Source organism: Semicossyphus pulcher, unplaced genomic scaffold (assembly GCF_022749685.1).
Source record: "Semicossyphus pulcher isolate SPU_LCO1_2020_fin unplaced genomic scaffold, fSemPul1.0.p SCAF_11, whole genome shotgun sequence".
Classification (NCBI taxonomy): domain Eukaryota; kingdom Metazoa; phylum Chordata; class Actinopteri; order Labriformes; family Labridae; genus Semicossyphus; species Semicossyphus pulcher.
Window position 1 is genome coordinate 12,262,681 of NW_027211615.1, and position 23,411 is coordinate 12,286,091.

The window sequence follows — 23,411 nt, forward strand, 5'->3', positions numbered from 1 at the left end:
AGCCCAGCTTCTCTGCCTCCTTATTTTCTTCCTCAGCCCACTCGCCCCAAACTTAAAACAAAGTTTGTCCCTCTCTGAAGTTTCAGCAGCTACTTTGAACACGAACCGCCAACACTCACCCCCTTCTTTCCTAATAAATACGACTCAAATAGATCAACATTGATGTGGTTTCTCGTCTCCCCCAGAACAAGGGAGAGTCGGCCACGGCTTACATGCTGCTGAAGTTGCTTGTAAATTGGGTGAGGCTGCTCGCATGTGACTTTGTGATTGGAAGCTGAGCGCAGTTCAAGGAGTTTTTAGAGCTGTTATTCTCTCCCCGTTAGGTCTGATTATTTAGGGAGGTTTACAAGACATGTCAGGACTTCTTTTTTTTCTTAACTCTGTTATTTTCCATCTCTCTCCCTCCTCTCCCTCTCTTCCCTCTGTCTTCCTCGTGACCGTCTATCCTGTGGAGGGAAGTGGAAACACAAACAGGCTGAGTCTGCCCTGTGGTTTCTCCTCCTCCTCCTCCTCTTCTCTCTCTCTCCTTCTGTTCCTCTCTCCCTCAATTCCATACTTTCCCCTCTTCACTTTTACATGTTTTCCTCCCTTTTTCTTTATTTTGTTGACCTTGCTCTTTTCTTTAATGCCTCTTAAACACTTTATATTACCACTGTCTTCCTCTCCTCTCCTCCACCTTCTCCCTCTTAAGCCTCGGGAACCTGGTTTCCTTTCACTTAAGTACCACTACTGACCCCAAGTGGTGAACAGCCATAACTGCAGCCCTCCTGGCCAAGAGACAACATTCATTAGCGCAGTTACAGGGGTTTCAAAACACTGGTCGACATAAACTAGAAAATTAATTTAAGATGCTTTTTTTTTTTTCCTAATTTGGACTCTTTCTGTACTTCTTTTCTCCCAGAATGCCCCTGCACAAATCCAGCTCTGAAGATGGATCTGGAGGTAAGCTAAGATGCGTCTACATAATTCACTGTCTTCTGCTGAATATATTATATAATACTGAGGGAAACGTGGTGTGTATTCGCCCCTGTGTGACTCAACCTGCCCTCTTTTTAGGTAAATGGGACCATAAGAAGAAGAACAAATCCTTTTGGCAGAACTTCCGCAAGTCTCAGCACAAACCAGTCATGCGGCAGACATCCAAAGGTTTGTGTGGCTTTATTTTCTCTGCATCTACTACACTCAATAGTTGTTTCTTCATATTTGACCTTTGACCTTTTCTGTTTGCACCCTCCAGGAGAGGACATCGGCTACGTGGCCAGTGAGATCACCATGAGCGATGAAGAAAGAATCCAGCTAATGATGATGGTTAAAGAGAAGATGATCACTGTGGAAGAAGCTCTCGCTCGGGTAGGAAGCACCGCTGACTTCCTGCCTCACCTGCTTCACCTCCCTCCTCCTCCCTCACCCGATCCCTTCCCCTTAGGATCCCCGGGGTAGACTCTCTTCAACCCCCCAGATCCCCTTACCTCTCCACGGATTAGTTTCTCCTTCATATTCCCATCATAACTCCGGCTTACTAAAACGACTCACTCTTACTAACATGTACAAGGCCCCGCATTTTAACCCTGCATTGTCCTATGTACACACACACAAACACACACACACACACACACACACAAACTAAAAAGCACAAGTGCTTCCAGAGGTTCGGGAGTCTGGGGAATCAAAGGGTGCGAGCTCATGGCGTGTGTGTGGGTGTGTTATTCAGTCCATAATCGCGGGGTTGATGGTCACAGTAACTCAGTAGCCCCATCTGTTGGCGGGGACGCTCTGGTGCATTGTGGTTCTTCTCTCTAGGTGAACATGGTGGATGATTCCTTGGCTTTCTTTTAAATTCCCTTTCATCTCTCTTTGGTCTGGTGATTGTTCTTTCTTTTTTTTCCCTACCTTCATCTTCCCTCCTTCCCTCGCTCAATCACCTCCTACAACGCCTCGCTCATGTGTAGCATGACTGCACTTGAGCACTTGGATTGCTCTCCACAAGGCAGACGTTAATTATCTTCTTACCCTTTTTTTTTAATTCCAGAACTTTGATTTTCTTTTGGCCAATAGCTTGAATCCAGCTTTGATTGACGCTCAGTCAACACAATCAATGATCAGCCTTTGTGGATAGTTGATTTGACGTCTTGTTGTGCTTGTGTTTGTGCGTCTTTATTTAGTTGGTTTTAATTATTGTCAGTATAGTTATATGTTTGTGTCCAGGGATGTAGTGGATTATCAACCTTATAAAAGTTTAAATTTATGATATAGGATTCATTTCTGTTTGGGAAAGCATATAAACATAAACCTTTAGACCAAAAAACTGTTTAAAAACATATATAAAGAAGGCAAATTACCTTAAATTAGTGTTCGTTTGTACAAAATAGATAAAAAACTTTCACTTACCACTACATCACTGGTTTAGACCTTAGTTCTGTCTGTATTCATGCATCGTTAAAACACACGATTGACGTCCCTCAGTCGTGCCCAAGTGTATGGACACATGTAGCATGCTCGGTGAGAGTGGGTGACCCCGTCCTGTTCCTCTGCCTCTCTAAACTCTTCTTCTCCACGTAGCTGAAGGAGTATGAGCGCAGCAGACAGTCCAGCAGTACTGAAACTGCAGAGTGGACTGACGGATCTGCGGCCAATCTAAACCAGTCCTCAAACTGCAACGTAAGTACACCCCATCCCTCCACCCTCCAAAACCCTGACCCCCTCTCCCTTTTACTCTACCTCTCTTAACACTCTCACTTAGACCACTCTCACCATTAAGTTTGTTTTTCAGCCAACAAGGTTGTGAAGGAGGACGACCGTTGATGTTTAAATGTGTGTGCTTGGATGTGTGTGTTTGTTCAGATTTAAACAACCCAACTAGCTTGATGTCTTGATATTAGGTCCATCTGCCTGTAGACTATATGAAATGTATTTAAGTTTGGCCAATTTTATACACTTTCACACTCAACTTTTATCTTGCCTTTTATTCCCCCTTTATCTCCCCTTCTCTCTCTGCTCTTCAATCATTGGCCAAAAAATATGATATCCACTTTTGCACATTCTCCCCACCATGTCGTCTACATCTTAATTCTTCGAGTGTTACTGTGAATCTTGGCGATTTCAATATATTCACAAAGCAGCCATTTTCCTCTGACTCTAGCTGGGAAGCTCAAATACTGTTTTACTGCTTTGTTCAAAGTAAATCTTAACTGACGTACTTTTAATCCATTGTCCTTTCAGTGGCAGAGAGCTAGGAAACAGTGAAACGATAAAAAAAAATTGTTAGATAACGAAGATATTTGATAACAGCTATCGTTTGACAACAGCTAATGTTGGCATTCAACCAATTCCTGCTGGCATTCCCATGTGATTGTGTTACACAATTCCTAGCTAAGAGTATTGTTAGCTCAGAGTCGTTTTTATAATTTCTATTTATGGTGAAGCAGCAACTGAAAGAAATGGAAACTGAATATACTGGAGGGTCATTGGGCAGTATTTGAAGATATAACAACATAATGGATAACTAATTTCCTTACATTATACACTAGTTAACATTAGCATATAGGCTAACCACTTTCTAGCTAAGGTTATTGTTTGACAGTGTTAGATGATACAATGTGTACAAGTACAACTGTACTAGCTGTAAAATAGCTTGTGTTAATGTTAGCTAGGAAATGGTTTAATACTATTTGTTAGCTGTTGTGGCTTATTGGTAGCAAATTAATGAACAGATATGTTGTTTTACTTTGAAAGATTTCTTTCTTTCTTTCAGTTGCTGATTAATTGATTACAATTGATCAGATTTTGCAGTTTTATACCATTGGCAAACCTAGAACATAGCAGAACAATATTATAACAACTTCTGATCTTCTTACCCTGAATGTGATGTCAGAGGAAAATGTCTGCTTTGTGATCATGGTTATTTTTATGCTTGTTTTTTGTGTCTGTGCTCATGAATTTGCAGTCACAATGAAATATATGCAACAGACATATTTTATTCATCAGGTTAATCCTGTCACAGGCTTCTTGTTTGATACGCATCCTCGACAGAGTCAAAACTGGCTGCTGCTCTGACATGGAAATTGTCTCATGGAAATTTAGGTCAGGTCTGTTTCCATCAATCAGTTGTAATTGTAACTTGTGGAAAGCCGAGTGGAGAGTTGCACAAAGTTTACCAGAAACCCCCGTGCGGCGTACGCTTGTATTGGCTGTGTTTCCGTCAGCTGTGATCCATGAAGAGAAGGCCTCCAGACCTCCTCTGTCCCCTTTGACTGAGTCGAGACCCTTTGAGAGTTCTGTGTGTTGTGGAGCTGGAGCTCAGACAATCAGGTTCTGTTGTGGTGTCGGTCGACAATCAGTCAATTTTCTCTTGTGTCTATTTGTGTTAGAATATGTTGAAATGTTTTTCCTTTTATTAAATGTAGGTCACTTGGAGCATGGTCAGAACTCACAGTGGTCACTGCGGCTTTTAATTAGCTTTGTACTGTATGGCATCATAAGGGAGTGGTATGCAGTCATACAGTCTCACATGGTGACCCACTTTTTGACAGGAAGTGAGTTTATCCAAACATAAAAATTCCTCTCTGAAAATAACTCCCCCGCACATGTGTATTACTGCTATTTTGAAATGTGCTACTAATTCCCAACTAAACAGCTCTGACATTTTTGGAAAACAGTTTTGCACCAAAATGCATGTGAGCTTCATGTTCTTGTTGTTGAAGCGATTGGGAGGTTGACTCTGCAGCCTTCAGACACATTTTAACTTAGATCCTGTTTGCGTTTGTATTTCCATGACGACAAAAATCAGTCTTCTAACCCCTCATGTGACCCCTCTGCTGCTCACTTCCTGTGGGGGAGATTGATCGATTGGGTGGGTTTTGGGAGAGGATGGAAGAGTAACTGAAGGAGTATTGTTTGGAGGAACACACAACTTGGCTCTGGAGGCTGTGAACAAGTGCAAGAGCTTTAGGCACAGAGGAGAGAAAAATAGAGAAGATAAAGACTTTGTAGTTACCCCAAGGCTCTGACAAGAGAGGGAGGAGGTCTGCCCTGAGATCCAAAATTGGCCACTTCAGGAAATGTTACTCTGCTGGGTCCTCTATTGGTGTCACGCACTGCCCCCTCTTCCCTGTAAAAGATGGAATTAGGTCATTCCCGAATTCAAACTGTTAACAGTTTGGCGTGTCTGTGTGCGCCTGTATTCTAAATACAGACATGTGAATGTACAGTACATGCATGTGGCCGCTGACATGTTTCCGATATACAATCTTTGGCTGCTCTGTTCCCTCTCTCTCTGATGCTGTCTTCCCCCGGCGATCGGAGGCCACATTCCAGGGCCGGCCATTAGCGATGTGGGGGCCACGGCAGGGTCAGAGGGGCTCAAACGCTGGGATTGTTCTCCATGCACAACACGCCTTTTCTCTTGCTAGCTGTGCGACACGGAACTTCCAAACGGCCCCTCATTCCTCAGAGCTGGGCTGCATCTGTATCTGGCAGCATGCGCACAGGGGCGCAGATATTAGTTTGGATTTTGCGTGCGTGAGAGTGTGGTCAGCGCGGTATGGAATTGCGGGGACTAACTCTTGTGGACCTGTTGGATGTTGACATAGACAGCTGTACCCTGCTCTTTTAAGTGTGGTGGTAAGTTTGAATGCACTGTAACTGTATTTGTCTGGTATAAGATGACATAAAGGTTTTTGGTGTGCACCACAGGGATGTTAGTTTGTAGTTTTCCATGTTAATGCATCTCCAAAGTTATGGGAAAAACCCTCAAAGCAATTTGCAAAGCGAATTGTCAATTATGGCAATTTAATTGTTGCTTTTATGGCTGCTTTTCAGCCTTGCTTAAGTCATGGCCTCGCGTGTTTGGCTTTCTTGCTGTGTGTATCTGTTTCCCTGTTTATCTTGTCATCGCAAAGGATGTATTCCCTCAGGACTCCATTAGGCCTTTATGTTTCTGTTCTGCCTTTTTACCGTCATTTTTCTGTCACACAAGGAGGAGAACAAATCAAGTGGGAACCAAGATACAAGAAGGAACTTAAAGCCATCCTTATCTCAGAGTCCCTCTACTGCCTCTTTTATCAGTCCTCTCTGACACAGTTTATTACATTACTGTCTCTGAAGCTAATACACTCCAGCGTTGTGCAAAGCTAATGGAAAGTTGGAGGAGTCAGCTCTGTAGCCAGAATTTCGTGGTTCAGTTGTCAGGGAGTTAAAGGTTTTCAGAACTTATTTCTGCAGATTGTCAGAGGCTAAAAAATGGCTGTATGCTCGCTCACCGCTAAAGACCTTAGAGCTGACCTCTGAAAGTGCTGAATTGGAAGCAAAGGGAGCTAAGTTTGAACGAACTGACCTGCATGCTGGCATGTTGATTAATGTGCTGTTTCCTTTCCCACCGTGGAAATAATTCATAAGGTTTTGCACTTAAATTAAAAGCTAAAGACATCGCTATGGTGGTTTGGTCAAGGATTTGCGGACAGTCTTTTTTGTCCCAACCAAGCCGCAGTTGTTAACATCCTCCCTAATGCATGTCAGCATCCTCCGAGCCAGGCCTGCGGTCTCAACTCCACAACAGTGAGAGAATGGTTTCTTCCTTGATGGCACTCGAGCTGCAGGAGAAAACTGCATTTTCCTGCACTGTGTCTGTACTTCTGTGTGTGTGTGTGAGCGTTCGTGCATGCATGTGTGTCCCTTCGCAAGCGGTGCAGTCAGCCTTGACCGCGGAGCTGGCAGCGCGCGACCAGAGAGGCAGCGTTGCCGTGGAAACCGGTGGCAAATAGAAACAAATTAAGTTGTTGGAGCTCGCTGATAATGATGTAGCTCCTGCCAGACAATCTTCAGGCCAAAGTTGGCTCATCAGCATCATCATTATTATCCTGCGGAGGCCATAGCGACACTACGACACACACACGGGCATACACACACAGCTCAGGGGATTTTTTTGTGTGTTTGTGCTGGTGTGTGTGTGTGTGTGATGAAACTGTGAGTGACTTCATTATTCCGTCTCTTTTCCACTCCGCTACACTGTGCGGAGTTTGAGCTCAAAAAGTGTGGATGCTGAAGACAACATCATGCCAAATAGGTCATTCATTGAAACACTGATTCATTGTGTGATTCACTTGTACCCATTTTTTCTGGTTCATTATCTCAGAGCGTTTTTATTTTCTGTGTTTATTATGAACATGAGCAACAAAGCGTTGTGCCACCAACCCTCCATTTCTCACCTCACTAACTTTGACTCCATCCTAAACAACGCTCCCATCTGTCGCGTTACACCAATGTCTTCAGAATAACAAAATACACTTCTCAAAGTTCTGAAGTTTTTATGTTTCAGGAGTTCAAAATAAAACCACAAACTTCTCTGACACTTGCAAAACTCGCTCTGTATTTATTTCATTGAGAAATGTCCGACTGCCTCTCCCTTTTATCATATCATCCCTCCCTCTTCTTCTCTCCCGCCAGTCCCGTGAGCAGTCGGACGATGAGCAATCGGAGGACTCTGTGAAGTTCAAACGGCTTCACAAGCTAGTTAACTCGACACGCCGGGTCAGGAAAAAGCTCATCAAGGTGGAGGAGGGCAAGAAGCATGGCTCTGAAGGTTTGTGACACCCGAGTTTCTTTCCTTATCTCACAGATGAGCGTAGTTTTAATCTGTCAACATGTGTTTAAAGGCTGTGAGTGAATGTTCATGTAGGGGATTTCCTAGGCCACATTGAGCTCTGTGTTTGAGGTATTATTTTGAGTTTTATTTTGATCTGTGTTGGGCTGTTTGTCTCGGTAAAATGAAGCAAGATTATATTAAACATAGTTGTTTTTCCAACTAAGAGTTATTGGAAATGAAAGACTCCTTGTCAAAAATGATTTCTTTCTCTTTTTTAGTCATTTTAACATTCGCGTCCGTCATGGGTTTTGCCCAATACTCAGACTTTAAGAATGTGTTTTGAAATGTTCGCTGGTTAGCTGTGGTCTGGAAAACCACAGATGGGTCATGGGACGACACAGACTCTGTCTACATCCTCCTGAGTAGCAAACTGTCTAATGATTCTGGTGTCTTCTTCTTTAGATTTTCTAAATCTGGACTCGACCCCCACCTGTGAGGACAACACAGCTCTGTACACAGGCGTCTTAAAGAAGCCCCCTCTTCCCCAGGAGATCTCCCTGCCCTCCCTCACCCAGGACCAGCTCTCTCTGGACGGAGACACAGACAGTCTCACCAACTCTCCTTCCTCCAGCAGCTTGGACACCTGGTCCGGACACAAGCTGGTGAAAACCTTCAGCAAGTCTTCAAGTACCCACGGCCTCATCCGGCCCCCCAGAAGAACCCCGGTCGTCTCTGGGGGCCTGGGCGGCTCCGTCTCCGGCGTCGGAGGAAGTGGCTCTTCCTTCTCGGAGCTGGATGGCTGTGGGTTGGACGACGAGGGAAAGCTGTCACGCTCCACGACTGACGGCGAGATGCGGAAGGCGCTGAGCTCCATCTCCCATGGGGTAAGTAACAACGAGGCTCTGTATGCCTACTATGGCCTCACCAAACCCCGCCCCAAACCCCATTCCCAGTCCCGCCTCCTGATCTCCCTGGATGACACTCCCCAAAGCAGCCCCAAACACCAACCTGCCAGCCGGCACCACGGCAGCTGGACGCACCGGAAACCTGACCCCAACTACGCTTACTCCACTAAGCACCTACTGTATCAGCGCTCGCGCAACGCCAAGACCCCTGTCTCCCCTTTGTCTGTCACTCCCTCCTCCCCCGCCCGGTGTGATGTAGCCAAATCAAAAGGTTTCGGAAGCGGGGGAGGGGGCTGGGTGTTCCCCTCCCGCCGACTGCGTGGTCGCACAGCAGTCAGCGAGCTGAACATCACCTATGTGGTAGAACGGAGCCTGTACGGTCACCTCAACTGGGCCCAGCTGGTCCGCCCAGTTACCCTCAGCCGCGCCGAGCGGCGCTGTCTATTGGAGGAGGACCGAGAGGCAGACAGGAAGTGGGCGGCCAGTGTGGACCGCTGCACCAAGCGTGTGCTGTTGCGCATCCAGCAGAAGTCTGTGAGTTTGGACCGTGAGGTTTACATCGACCGCCTCGTGTGAGCAGGACTCGGTACTTTAAAGTTGCAGAATAGCTCAGAGGTTAACGGTGAAGTACATTAAACATACACACACAATGCCAGGTCCAATTACTTCAACTTTAATAATGTCTGTGCAAGAAGTCCACATCAAAGTATGTATAGAAAAGGCCTGGGGCTGGCATATCTATCACAGACCTAACTGCCCTCAGAGGAATGCCATCTTCTCTGACCTTTAAGTGAATGCCTTTGGCTTTAAACCTTTTTTATTTCAGCTGAATATAAAATGATTGTAGGATGTGCAGTGGCCCAGTTGGGAGGTTATGTTACAGCTGAGGTTTTATAAGCGCCTTTTATAAATGTCAGATCCCTGAAGGACAAGCGCACTCGCACAGTCATACTGATCCCTGTGGGCAAAAGATACTCTGTACAAGCTAGGAGCTGCTCATCCTTTGCACCACACTGTACTTAGCCTCAAAGGCATATTTAATTAATGGAATTATGGAGTCAACTTCTTAAAAAAATGTACGTCTTTAAGCTTATTAACTTTTATGTCAATCTTGTAAGCTTCACTAAGGAAACATAAAAGGAGAAACAACAGAAAAAAGTGCTAGTATTGATTTCAACACCATTAGTCTTTTTGCATCACAAGGGACTTACATGTATCCAGACTTCCTGTATGTATGAACAGAGGTAGTTGCACATACTCTCGGTGGTGATCTATCCTGCAGCTTTGAGGGTACCCGAGTCCTATCGTGTTCTAGTGAAATCACTGGAGGTCGCTCTCATCCAAAAACTCTTTTTTCTGTTGTTGCTTTTCGTGTTCTCATTTGGCCCGTGCCTCTCTGGTTGCAGATGTGATTTTTGCTTTAGTTGTTTTTTCTTTCCTGTAATTATCTTTGACCGACATTTTTTTCTGGGTGCATGTCCATTCCATCGAACATCGCCATGACATTCAGAGATCTTTTTTTTTGGACGTCTCTTCAAACATGTTTGTTCTCCAAACTGTGCTTTTCCTGGGAAGTTGTGATGTGGACTGCAGCTGTGGACATCTAATATAAAGACGATTTCTTAATGTGCTGTTCCTTCTGACGTGGAGGACCTTTGTACAGGGTTTAGTTGAGCAATGTAGAAGCAATGGCTTTCGGAGCGAAGAAGAAGCGCCCCACTTGAACCGAGAGTGGTTTTGGCAGATGCCAATGCTCATGTCTGTGTCTACATATTTGTGTGTGACCTACTGCAGAGCTTAGGGAGGATTCAAAGAGTCAACGCAAGTTCAGGGATAAGATCCTGGATCTCTTTTTCTCTCATACCATAGTTCCCTGTTGTGTCTACCCCTTATCTTGCTGTTGAGCTCTAAAGTCAAGAAAAAAATCCCTCCATTTCACTCTGTCCTCTGACCGGAGACTTTTTACTCTCAACCTAACACCCTATATGTTGTGCATGTTTGCATTATAGGCCAGAATTTTGCATTTCTCAAAGTTATTGGGAAATTCCTGTATTTTTCAACCTGGGTCCACTTTTTTTATTTGTTGAGCTGTGCAAATGACTAGTAGGTTAAAAAAAAAAGTAAATTAATCCAGTAGATTGCTTCACCTGGCAGCAACAACATGGCTACAACACAATCCTTTGGGGCAATTACAGGTGAGCAAGTGAAGTCCACTCAAAGTGCTTGTGTTTTGCATATACAAGCTCTGATTGTAAACCTAGGTTTCTGACAACATTACAGACAGGATCCCTACAGTATTTAACCAAAAAAACAATCTCACTGAAGAGAAAGTCTCGCTCTGAAACCCTAAAAAGAAGCAAGAACAAGCACTTTAAGTTGACTTAACATGCTTGGCTGCAATTGCCCCAAAGGATAACATTGTAGGCAGAAGAAGTTTTGCTCTAAAACCCTGAAACAAGGGAAAACAAGCACTTGTAGTTGACTAAACATGCTCACCCGCAATTGCCCCAAAGGATAACATTGTAGGCAGAAGAAGTCATACTCTAAAACCTTGAAACAAGGGAAAACAAGCACTTTAAGTTGACTTAACTTGCTCGCCTGCAATTGCCCCAAAGGATTACATTGTAGGCAGGCGAAGTCTCGCTCTGAAACCCTGAAAGAAGCAAAAACAAGCACTTTAAGTTGACTAAACATGCTTGCCTGCAATTGCCCCAAAGGATTACATTGTAGCCATTACAGCCGCGTTGCTGCTGCCGGCTGAAGCAGTCTTCTGGAGCAATTCCCAAACAGTTTGTACCCACTAGTCAATTACACACTTGCATATATAAAAAGTAGGGCCCAGGTTACTAATTACAGGAAATCCCCTTAAATCACAACATGTTTTGCATTAGGTTGAAATGCAAAGAAAGCGGTACGTTCTCTTTTCAATGTACGGTTAATTATTTCAGTTGGCAACAACAAAAAGGTTTAATTGTATCTAATCTCCAGGGAGTCAACTTTTAAAGCACAAGAGCAACTTATTGCGTGCTCTCCACAGTCAATATAACAGCTCGTTTGCTTAGGACCACGCAGTAACTCTTGATTTTAAAGAGCAGCTCATATAACAGTTTGTCTTACATCATGTCTGTTGGCTGTCCACAGTCCCCATATGACATCATACCCCTGTATATATAAACCATATACCCATGTACATCAACCCAACAGCTGCCTGTGTTGTGCCAAGCATGAATCATCGTGAGTTGACCCTCAGTGGGTGTGGACGGGGGGTTTCTGTAACGTGACCTTCTGGATGTGACTCATTTGATTGTGTTTTTTGCTCCCGCTACAGAGAACGTGCAGCTTCGGAGGCTTCGACCTGTCCAACCGCTCGCTCCATGTGGTCAACACGGGGTCAGAGGGCAACGTAAGTGCCTATAGAATAAGAAGAGGAGCACAAGCTGTCACATATACATCACCCTTTCTCTTTAGTACTTATGATCTCTCTGCCCTTTTGTCTGTTAAATCTAATTCCTCCTCGTCCTCTCTTTCCGTCTTTTTCCGCTCTCCCTCTCCTTCGTCCAATCACAGAATAAAGATCAGGAGGCCATTTACAGAGAAGTGGTCAAATCGCCCACAACGTCTCGGATCTCGCTGGGCAAGAAGGTGAAGTCGGTCAAGGAGACGATGAGGAAACGCATGTCGAAGAAGTACAGCAGCTCTTTGTCTGAGCAGGTGAGACATTGAATTTAAGTGCTCCTGAAACTCCAATTTTCCGATTATTCTGAAGCATGTGATGCAGGGAAACACACACATGGAGGCAAATAGGTATCCCTTGTTTTAGGACAATTGAAGCATGCATAAATTCAAAGTCAAACCATAACTTAAAGCTTTAAAATCGTACAAATAAATAGTCCCAAAAATCCACACATGATGCTTTTAATCCTCAAAACTGCGAGCCAAGCTTTACTGTAAAGACATAAAAGCTCCCCATGTTCTGCAAACATTTAGAGGATGTTTTGCAGTGTAAGCCACATATTCTGTCCACAGGCAGGCTGCGAGTGGGTGGGAGTATTTGTGTTAGTTACAGAATAAACACAGAGCAATAAATCAAACACACACATACACATTTGGCCGTGCTCTCCCTCGGCCCTGAGTGCAGGGTGGAGTGTGTTCTTCGTGCTGAGCTCACGGAGTGATGCAAGCGTCCCCGAGGCTCCTTCTTAGGAAACGGAGACTTGATGTGTGAGAGTGTATAATGACTATCTCATCTACAGTGGCCTAATTTCACCGGGCATCCAGTGGCTCTACCAGTGGCCCCGTCCGGTCCTCCAGTATGATAGACTGTGTCGTTAATGCGAAGTTCAACATCTGTCCGTCATGGTGGTCTCAGCACTCTGACCCACATATTCTGGCTTGAGTCACGGAGACGTTTGTTGGGAAAGAGAAATTAATTGCCATGTTGCAATGGCTCAACCCAAGTCATTTTGTTGACCACAATGCCACCTAGTGGATTACTGAAGTAATACAAGACAGTAACATAGATGCTGATGGATGTTTCTGCTTCTTTATCAGAGACTTCGGTCGAATCAGATCTCATCTGAAGTTTAAATAAAAGTGTTATGATCCAGTAATATACCACTTTAAAGTCACAACTAAATTGTGTCATAAGAAGATTTGCATTAATAACATTTTTTCACTCTGTTATTACAAACATGCCACACACACATTGGGCTGAAATACACACTTGCAAAAACAGGACCCAATGGACATGCATTAATAGAGAGATGTCAGAGTGAGGGGGCTGCACATGGACGAGCGCCCTGAGCAGTTAGTGGATTTGGTGCCTTCCAGTCCCAGCTTCCATGTTTGGTCAGTACCGGGACACCCTCTGGTTCCCAGGCCACGTCCCTACAGACTGAGCTACTGGCTACCTCAAACATAACTGCCATGTTTCTATGTGATTTCTCTAAAAGAGACATTTTTTTCCGGAAGTTATCAGACATTGAAGGAAGAAACTTAAAATCAAAGGGCTCTCAGTTATAATAGTATAGGCAGAAAAGAAAAGCTGGGTATGAATCATGATGACAATTGGCTGGACATTTTGTTTCCTCTACTAGTGCAGCTTGAGTTCACTTAAGAACGGTGCCGGGTTAGCTTGGTCGTTAAATTTCACGTCCCATATACAGAGGCTGCAGTCATCGATGCGGCAGCCCCAAGTTCGACTCGCGCTCTCTGCCCGTTGCCGCGACAATAAAAACCAATGGATGACACAGCATTACAGTGTCTTCTAACTTTGCAAAGATATGACAACAAACATCTTGTGACGCAGAATAAGAGGAAATATAACAGAACGTGTCAGATTAGACCAACTGTTCAATACAGCCTCAACATCACACAGAACCAGTAACAAGCACTCCAGTGGAGACATTCAGAAGGACATACATAAATAAATAATAACATAAAAAGAGAAATGGACAATAAAAATATCATTAACAATAACATAATAAAGAAAGGGAAGGAAAATAGTGCCCTAATAATTGACAGAAAGGGGCCCCAGACTTGTTGCAATATATCTTCTCTCCCCATTACTCTTTATGTTACTCGTTCAAATGAAGCCATTTTTGTCATCAACTCAATCCATTCCCTGCAAGTACAAGAGCAAAACATTTCCAGTGTTGAGTGTGTAATCTCTTATTTTCAATTAAAATTATATTGTCCGCTTCCAAAGCCAGAATACAAAGAGCAGTCACCCCGCTCTCTCTCTTTCCTCGTTTGCGACACAATCCAATCCTCTCTGTCATTAAACAAAAAAAAAGAGTCACGATCTTTGCTAAATAAAAAATATTTCATTACAACCTAACTTTTTTGAAGATAAGTCCACAATTTGTACGACTAATAGCTGAATCAGTTTTGTCCTGTACTGGCAAATACTGGCAACCCCCATTATTCCCCCTTCGTGTTTCCACCCTCTCTCTACCCATGGTCTCCATCTTTGTTTTCACCATTGCTGCACATGTCCTACATCTAAACCACACATTCTCCCATCCCTCAAATCCTCTTAACCAACAATCTTTCCTTTGTTTCTTCCCCCCATGTCCCGTCATTAACCATCTGCATCTCTTCTCTTTTAGTCGAGTCCGGATGGAACCCCTGGCTCCCCTCAGTCCCCGCAGCCCGACACCGACTCTCTGGAGAAGCCGAAGCTGAAGGCCGGAGGCTCGGTGGAAAGTCTGCGTAGTTCACTCAGCGGACAGAGTTCGATGAGTAAGTGAAGAAATTATACTTTGTAGGACTGATACTTTAAATGGTTTTAGCATCTTTAAAATCAGCTTCCCCAAGTCCTGCATGACTTTAAACCACCCTCCCTTGTTGTTATTTTATACCGCTTGAGATTATAGTGCAGATGTGTTCTGCTAGCAGGCTGGTACATCATCATATCCCTCATGTAAAAGTTGTTTGTAAGTAAAGCCAACATAAAGAGTAAGAGCTTAAACTGATGCCTGTTTTGAGCCATGTTAAACACTAGGTGGTGCTCGTAACATGGCTCACTGATCTACACGTCAGATACAGATGACTTAACCTCTACACGCATTACATACATACCAATTTCCAATTTTGTGGAGCGATGGCCATAAAGAGCAATTCCCTCTCTTCATCACTCCCCGTCCCACCAGCTTCCCCGTGTGTTGTGATCTCATACAGCTTTTAAGCAATCTTATCTAATTGCATCCTCCGATTGCTTCAACCTGTTGTTTCTGTCACGTCCTTGTGGCTAAAATACCCTTCATTATTTCAACACTCGGCCGTCTGAGCCGTAGAACATGCACAAAAACACGCAGGCAAAACATGCGGCAACGATTATGTAGGAAGTATTGCCTCGCCGATTCCCACACAAAACAGCTCGAAGTGTAAAAAAAGAGTTGAGACATTATATAGTGACCATGAAGGTGTGTTGAGTCACACAGTTAATCAGTGCTTGTAAATGACTTTTTATTATAACAAGTTGTTTACAGGCAGACTTTTTATAGCTTATATAAATAACCATGTGCGTGTTTGTGTTTGTGTCCAGGTGGTCAGACGGTGAGCACCACAGACTCGTCAGCCAGCAACAGAGAAAGTGTGAAGTCAGAGGATGGCGACGATGAGGAGCCTCCGTACAGAGGACCGTTCTGTGGCCGCGCTCGAGTCCATACGGACTTCACCCCCAGCCCGTACGACACGGACTCCCTCAAACTGAAGGTAACGCACACTATAGGACACTGAAATGGACTTATAAGTCCACCAACCAACACATTTCTTATTTAAGAGCTACAGCGTGTAATTAAAGTCTTACATGAGCCAAAAGAGCTTAAAAAAAAACCACATGTTCACAACACAAAGTTGCCTCACGCTTCCTTCATTCTCGTCCTTGTGATTTTTCCAGCGCGGCGATGTGATTGACATCATCAGTAAGCCGCCCATGGGAACTTGGATGGGCCTGCTGAACAACAAAGTGGGCACCTTCAAGTTCATCTACGTGGACGTGCTGAGTGAAGAAGAGGAGAAGCCCAAAAGGCCCGTGAGGAGGAGGAGGAAGGGCCGACCGCCCAAACCCTCATCAGTGGAGGACCTGCTGGAGCGCATCAACTTAAAGGTACATCTGACACAGTGTTGATGTGTTAAAAACCAAGTGCATTTATAAACCTGGCTCCTAAATAAGAGAAAGCAAATCTAAAGAAGTAAATAAAAGATTGTTTTTGCCAGATATCCTCAAAACACTTACGCAGACACAAAGAGATAAATACAGCGTAGTTAATTACAGACTTCACAGCTCAGGGTTTTTCATCCGACACTGCTGCATAAACATTAACACCCACTTTCTCACAACCACGCCCCGACAAATAACTCAAATCTCTCATCCAAACCTACACAGAGCTGTGAGCTTGATATCATCTCCTCCCACTCGGGCAGCCTGCAGGCTTCGTCTCCCCAAATAGAGAACAAGACTTTGTGGGTTGGGTGTTTGTTTTATCTCGGGCCAGCCTTGATGGCCGAGACGCAGATTAAAGATCCAGAGGTTGTTTTAATGTTACGTCCCTTTAGTCACCACAATATTCCTGCTGTGGGAGAGTTCGTTCAATATAAAAGATCTTTTCAAGCACCTCTTGCACATACTAGTTTTAAGTTGACTGAACACCGCAGGCTACATCAAAATGACCTACGACTGAGCTGTCATAGATCGAAAACATAAGAAAATAGTTGTCATGTAATTAAGCAAATTTGGTTAAACTGGCAAACCAAAACTTGGAGCCCTCATCAACTTTTCCTGCCTTTAACCAAAGAGTATAAATCTGTACACCCCAGTGACTCCTCTGCCAAATACTCTCAGAATCTGGAGCATGTTTTGAGTTTTTAACAGGCCGTAAAGACAAAACGGATCCTGTCGAACGAGAGGCCGCGGCTGCCCGTGTTTGTGTTACTTGGTGGTCCTTTTGTTTAGTCCCGATTCATGCAGCTGAAATAGAACAGAGGGAACACTCAGTCCAGCACCGCCGTAATTGACGGTCTCGCTGGTGACACACAGTCTATGGTGTTGGTCCAACAGGGTGCGTGGGTCGCACAGACGCAGAGCCCGGCGGTATCCAAAGTGGAAGCGGTTATGCGTGTGTTGAATGATGACACAGGGCGTATCTAGATTGAAACTTTTGTTTCCTCTCAGATAACACAGCGGTTTGTGTGACAAGCTTATGTGTTGTTGGAGAGCACTTTGATGTAATCGACTCCACCTTCAGTTCCTGCCCTCGCATTATGTTGGCAGGTCCTATTTATGTCTAGAATAGCTCCACACTGTTCTTGATTGGCGTAGCTAACGCGCTAATGTTGCTACAACTCTCTTTTATGTGCCTGTCAGCCTGACAAAGTGTGCGCTATATTAAAGTATGTTAACAGACGAAGCAGCCTTAACTGAATTAGCCACGGCCTAAAGTTACTACATGCCATCTAAAGATCAAACAGCACTTTGGATTTAGCTCGACAGAGGTTTAAAAATACACAACATGGATGAGAATTTATGAGCAGCTGACAGGTGGGCACCCACCTCTTGTTTTTCCTTCTCTGTGCCCAACCTATGTGTCTGAATTACATGCAGTTTATGCTTCTATCCCAAGTTTACGTCACAGGTCCCATTACTCACATCCAGAGTGTATTTTTCTTTTAGTCTGGCGTATTTTTCTTCAGTCAAAAGAAACTTTAAACTCAGTTGTGTCATTCCGTCCTGCAGGAGCACATGCCCACTTTCCTGTTCAACGGCTACGAGGACCTGGACACGTTCAAGCTGCTGGAAGAGGAGGACCTGGACGAGCTGAACATCAAAGATCCTCAACACAGAGCCGTGCTGCTCACCGCCGTCGAGCTGCTGCAGGAGTACGACAGTAAGTATTCTCATGCACATTTTGGATGGATACCAGAGAGAGATGCATCGTATCAGTATTTTAATGAGAGTCGAAGACCTGGAATTCAGATCCTGGTGTTTACAGGGAATTCCAAACAAAATCTGCTCCCTAATCCTTAAAAAAAAAAGCATTTGGGGGCACCGGTTTAGCTCAGCGGTTAATCGCATTTGTCACTCCTGAGTTTTAAGCACAACCTTGTATTCTCATTTCTAATGTTTGATGATAAAACTGGATCAGCTGCAGCGTTCTGGAAGCATTCATCTGGAATGAGTGTGTCATACATGTACAAAGTTTTTTTAAATGATTAAAAGAGATACTCCGTTGGCTCTCCCATGTTGCTGTCTAGACATGATGGAAAAAACATTCAACCAGAATTTCAATGACATTGCTTTTCCCTGTGTCTCTGTATTTTCAGGCAGCAGTGATCCGGAGCGCGGCGGCCTGTCGGGCTCCCAGGAGAAGCTGCTGTCCGAGAGCCGGGGCCTGGTGGGAGACTCCCCGCGAGACTCTGGGTGCTACGAGAGCAATGAGAACCTGGAGAATGGTAATGATAGCTTTGCGTAGTCTAGAAACACCATTACCAAAGACCCACGGCTAGTGGATTAGCCTAGCTAGCTTCTCCTTTCTCCTCTGTGGGCTTCCACCTATGCTCCATCTCTTGCCATGCTTCTGCAACATTTTACCCATCTCACTCCTTCTGGACCTGCCAATCAAACAGCTCCTTTTGCTGCCCGAATTACAGAACCCTCACCTTTCTGCCCCTTAACCCCTCTAGTATGGGTGCCCCCTTATTACTTCACACACCTTTTCTGTCCTTTTACTCCACTTTCTTCACCCCTCTTTCCATCTTGTAGGCATTCTGTATCGTCAGTGCCAAAGTCCAGTTGTAACAGAGAGGGAGCCAGGTCCAAGACCGCTAAGCCTAGTCCAGCCCACAATGCTGGGAGCGCAGAGGGAGAGATCCTCCCTCGTGCACGGCAGAACTGTTCTGATGAGAGCAAACTCTCTGCCCGGTAACGGACTCAGATTCCCAGCTCTTCTTCCTGTGGATGGGAGGCTGCTAGAAGGATACGGAGAGGATGAATACGAGCTTAGAGAGTATTTTTGTTAAGTGTTTTTAATAGAGCAAAGCAGCCTGCAGAGTAGCATGTCCAGAAATGCCTGTTTTTATTTTGCAGTGATTCTATAGGCTTAAAAATGTCAGGAAACAGAGACAGCTGCCATTGAAATCTTACGTCTTCATACCATTTCATTGTGTTTATAGTGTTGCATCATTCATACAGTATGTGCCTAAAAAAGAAAATATTTTTAAACTGTAGTGCATAGATTGTAAAAGTGATTATAGAAGATAATTGAGGTCTTACTTGTGAGATTTCTTTTTTGTTTATTGTTGAACCAGCGCTCTCCTCCTGCAGAACACTGTATGCTTTCTTTCTTAACAGCTCCATAACTCATAAATCACTGCTTTGTCAACCTTTTTCTTCTCTTTATCTGTTTGGTTCCAGTGCGACTACTGGGTTCCCCCCTTTTATGTGTGTATGTGTCATTCAGGTTCAACAGTAAAGCGTGCAATAAAGTTGTGGAATAAAAACCACTTCTTTCAAAAAAACAAAAAAGGACTCTGGTGCTGCTTGCTTGACTTTTATGTTTCTCTCTTATTTTCCTGCCATGCCACTAAACGCTGTTTAACCAGCTGCATAACACTTAGTAAACATTTCTTCCTGCAATTTCAGGGTTCCACAGTTTCCCCGTTACAAATTAATTACATCAAAAATGTATTACTGAGTATAAATATGTAATAGTCTGGAGAATTGGCAGCACTTTTAAATGTTTAAATAATAGAAGGAGATTAAAAATGCACACTGTCTTTCAAACTTTCTCCTGTTTGGGGAAATCGTCACTGTAGAGCCCTGAATGTATCAACTTTTAATCTATACACATTCCTTTAACGTACATGTGTCAGTAGATGAAGTAATTCTTCCTCATGTCATCAAACCACTTCTGTAATCTATACATTTTCAATCGTTTCCATAAGCATAAATAATGTTGTAATGATTTGGACATTAATAGTAAAGGGTCAGAGACAATGATTTCCATATTCAATTACAAGGCTTAGGTTTAAAGGGGAGGTATTATGCTAATTTCAAGCTTCATAGTTCACTCTGTGATACCTGTGGAGTAGCTTAGCATCAGTTATAGTTAAAAAAAAAAACTATTTTTCTCACACTGGTGCTCTGTGCAGGCCCTCATACAGCCTCTGCCTGAAACGACTCAGTCAGCGCTGTCCCTTTAAGAAACCCCGCCCGTACAAGCTCACTTTCTTCTGATTGGCCAGCTCTCTGATGCCTGCTACCTACAGATGTGAAACTTCACCCACGTTTAGTCTGGACCTCCAACATTGTAACATTATATATATGTCTTAAAATGTAAAACAGCATAATACCCCCTCTTTAAGGTTTAAAGGCATGTTTCTTTCCTGTATTCTACACAGGGATGTTTTTATATTTTAGTGCATAAAGCCATAAAAGATAAAGATTTTTAACATGCAGCTTTTGACTCTTGAGGTTACAATGCATACCCACAATGCACCTGCCAAACAGCAGTTACTTACAAAATGTCAAAGGTCAGTTTTATCAGCAAAACATTCTAAGCTCCTTTTGCCTTTTTAAGTGTTTTGTACACTCAGCAGGCCTCAGTCTGCTCTTATTCAAATTCTGGAAAATTAACAAAGTAATCAAAGTAATATAGTTCTCTTTCTTACTTCCCTCAAACGCCACGCTTCACTTCTTTTAACATTTCTGGAAATTGCTGAGATATTTCATGACATTCCTCCTGTTGAACTCCTCTCTCTCATCCCGCCATTTCAACTCTTTGGCAAGCCACCCTCTGTGGCACCCATCCATCTCATGCATCCATTTCTGCTCTGTAAACCAGGGGATAGATGGTAAGTTGCTTCAGTCTTTTGTTCCAATGCTTCTGGACTATCCCGTCCAGATTTCTCTATTTGGGATATTCTGCTATGACAACAACGAATCAGCCAGCTTTGTCTTGAGTCAGACAGCTGATCTTATCCCAGGGTCACTCCACCCTTTTTCATAAACACTTCTCTGACTTTGTCTGTGGTTTACAGATAAGCCCGAAACAATAACAGTAGAGTGTATGAGTAAATTTTTTCTGAAAAATAACTGGTGGTGTGTACATGTTTCCAATAATGCAACAGACATGATCCAGAGTGCTATATGTAGTTATTAATGTGTACTGGATTATAAAACTAATACAGGCTTGGTTGCAAAAAGCTGAATAGTCTGTAATAATCTGTTAGCAACACAGAAAAGAGGGAAAACTTGAAACAGGAAATAGGTATTTCAGTCAGTCTGAAGTTTAGAACTGAAGAAACCTTTTGGACGAGATGTGAAGTATTCTAGAGAGTGTCTACATCTAATAACTAAGAGAGAATTGTTTTCATTTTGTAGGTAAGAGCAGAAAGACCTCCCGTTCCAGTCGCTCCTCAGCAGGCCTCCAGTCTCCGGACTACCCCACCCTCCCCATGACCCTTTCAACCGAGGCTCTGCAACAGAACAACAAGAACCAGCGCACAAAGTTCCCCAAGAGCTTCTTCATCAAACCCTCCCTGAAGGGCTTCAACCTGCTGGGGCTGCGAAAACCCCAAAGACACTCCCCCATCCCAGCCAGCCGTAGCTGTGAGGACCTGGATGGCCCGCCGCAGCCCACCGGACCCTTGAAACGCTCCCACTCTCTGGGAGATCTGCATTGGGAGCAGAACTTTGAGCAGAAGGACCTGGGGGTGGAGCTAAAGCTCACAAAAGAACGACCCAAATCTGGCGACAGTAGTCCAAACAGGGTCTTCAGAGAGGAGGGTGCCCAAAATCAGAACAGGACTCCAGCACTGAGCCCAAAAAGAAGAGCAGACAGACCACCCATCCCCTCCCAGTTGCCTCTACGCCCTCCTTGTGTCATGACCCAATCCCCAAATCCTCCAGAGCTCCTTTCCAGTCCTACTCCAAGTCCCCCTGAGTCAAGCGGGGAGAGGGTCATCCGGACTCACCCTAAAAAGCCGCCGGTCCCTCCTCCTGTTCCTGCCAAGAAGTCTAAGGAAAGACTAGCCAACGGCCTACGTCACCCACCTCTTTCCCTACCCTCCTCGCCATCTCCTACTCCCTCACCCACCCACTCCCTCACCCGCTCTCACCCGAGCAGCCCTGTAATCCGCAGTAGCTGCAGCAGCCCCGGCGCCCCCGCTCTGCCCGCCAAGACCTTCAGCAACCCCGCCAGCCCTTGTGCCACCACCTCATCCGCCTCCTCCATGGGCGAGGACTCAGGCAGCCCGCCGGCAGTGCAGCCTCCATGGATGTCAGATTTCGGGGGCAAGGTGGCCGTTTCAAGGAAGGTTTCCCATACCAAGATGAGCCCCGACCTGCTCACCCTCCTGGAACAACGGCTGGAGGCCGAGGGAATCGATCTGACGGAGGAGCCCTACTCCGACAAGGTGAGCCAGGTTTCATTAATCTTAACAAGAGAAAAGAAAAATCGAGTCAAAGTTTGGATTGCAAATTACATTTGGCGTGACTTCTGGTTGTGTTGCAGATCAATACTTGCAGAATGCTCCATTTGTATTCAGTTGAAACTTCCTTAAACACTTTAAACAGATGCAGGCAGGATAACAATCCACTGAAGTACACTTCCTTCAGTTATTGTTTATTCTGAACTTTCTTTCCAAGTATTTGTGCAAGTAGCTAAAATAAACGTACACAAAATAAGGTATAGCGACGAGTTGAGGAATCCTATTATAAACCACATCCAAGCCAACACATCACAAACTCGTATGAAGTCATGTTTCCATGGTTAATATGAAAATGGGGCTCCACGACACCTCAGGGCTATACTTGTCTGGCGTCAGGCTCTTTCAGTTTAGAATCGTAACATGCCTAACTTAACTCAGTCATAATTTGACTGCAGCTTGGCTCCAAATTGCTGTGTTTAGGCCAACAACATCAGCTGCTTTTAGTTTAAAAATAGAGACTAATAGAGTCTAAAGTTTGTCGTTTCTTTGTGTCTGCAGATTCCCTTTTGTATGCAAGCGCATAATGTGAGTGAGGGTGTGTGGGTGTGTGTGTATGCACAATAATAAATACGCTGCCTGGAGCTGAGGGAAAGACTGCGGGCTGAGTCTCACTATGATGCGGTTCAGACTGTTAAGTTTATGGGCTGAATCTTACTGAAGGCAGACGGGGTTATAAAACCCTCTGCCACTCGCCAGACCCCGGGCTGGGCCCCTTTAACACGGCGGAGCCCCCGACGCTGCCAGGAAAAAAAACACACACACACACACACACACACACACACACAGAGGCATCCAGGGATGAGGTGAGAAATAGTGCGTTAGACCACAGCACAGCTCTGCTGGATTCCTATTAGTTTGAAGTGGATTGGCAGATACACGAGAGCCACAGTGCTGCTGTAGTGGCAACATGGAGGGCTTGAACACACAGAAGCGTG

At 44.4% G+C, this 23,411-nt stretch overlaps 1 protein-coding gene across 3 annotated transcripts in view; it reads left to right on the forward strand.

Moving 5' to 3' along the window:
- Positions 1-23,411, forward strand: part of sash1a (SAM and SH3 domain containing 1a) — a 176,127-nt gene that overhangs the window by 146,924 nt on the left and 5,792 nt on the right. For 2 of the 3 annotated variants that reach the window (XM_069683770.1, XM_069683787.1), the window contains exons 5-18: positions 902-942; positions 1,057-1,146; positions 1,238-1,350; positions 2,560-2,658; positions 7,441-7,576; positions 8,042-8,463; positions 11,813-11,887; positions 12,052-12,195; positions 14,595-14,727; positions 15,533-15,702; positions 15,887-16,096; positions 17,723-17,873; positions 18,310-18,438; positions 21,368-22,401. In XM_069683770.1, the coding sequence (XP_069539871.1) occupies positions 902-942; positions 1,057-1,146; positions 1,238-1,350; positions 2,560-2,658; positions 7,441-7,576; positions 8,042-8,463; positions 11,813-11,887; positions 12,052-12,195; positions 14,595-14,727; positions 15,533-15,702; positions 15,887-16,096; positions 17,723-17,873; positions 18,310-18,438; positions 21,368-22,401 (2,947 nt within the window). The remainder of the gene's footprint in view (positions 1-901; positions 943-1,056; positions 1,147-1,237; positions 1,351-2,559; positions 2,659-7,440; positions 7,577-8,041; positions 8,464-11,812; positions 11,888-12,051; positions 12,196-14,594; positions 14,728-15,532; positions 15,703-15,886; positions 16,097-17,722; positions 17,874-18,309; positions 18,439-21,367; positions 22,402-23,411) is intronic. The other variant, XM_069683778.1, reaches the window with a different exon arrangement.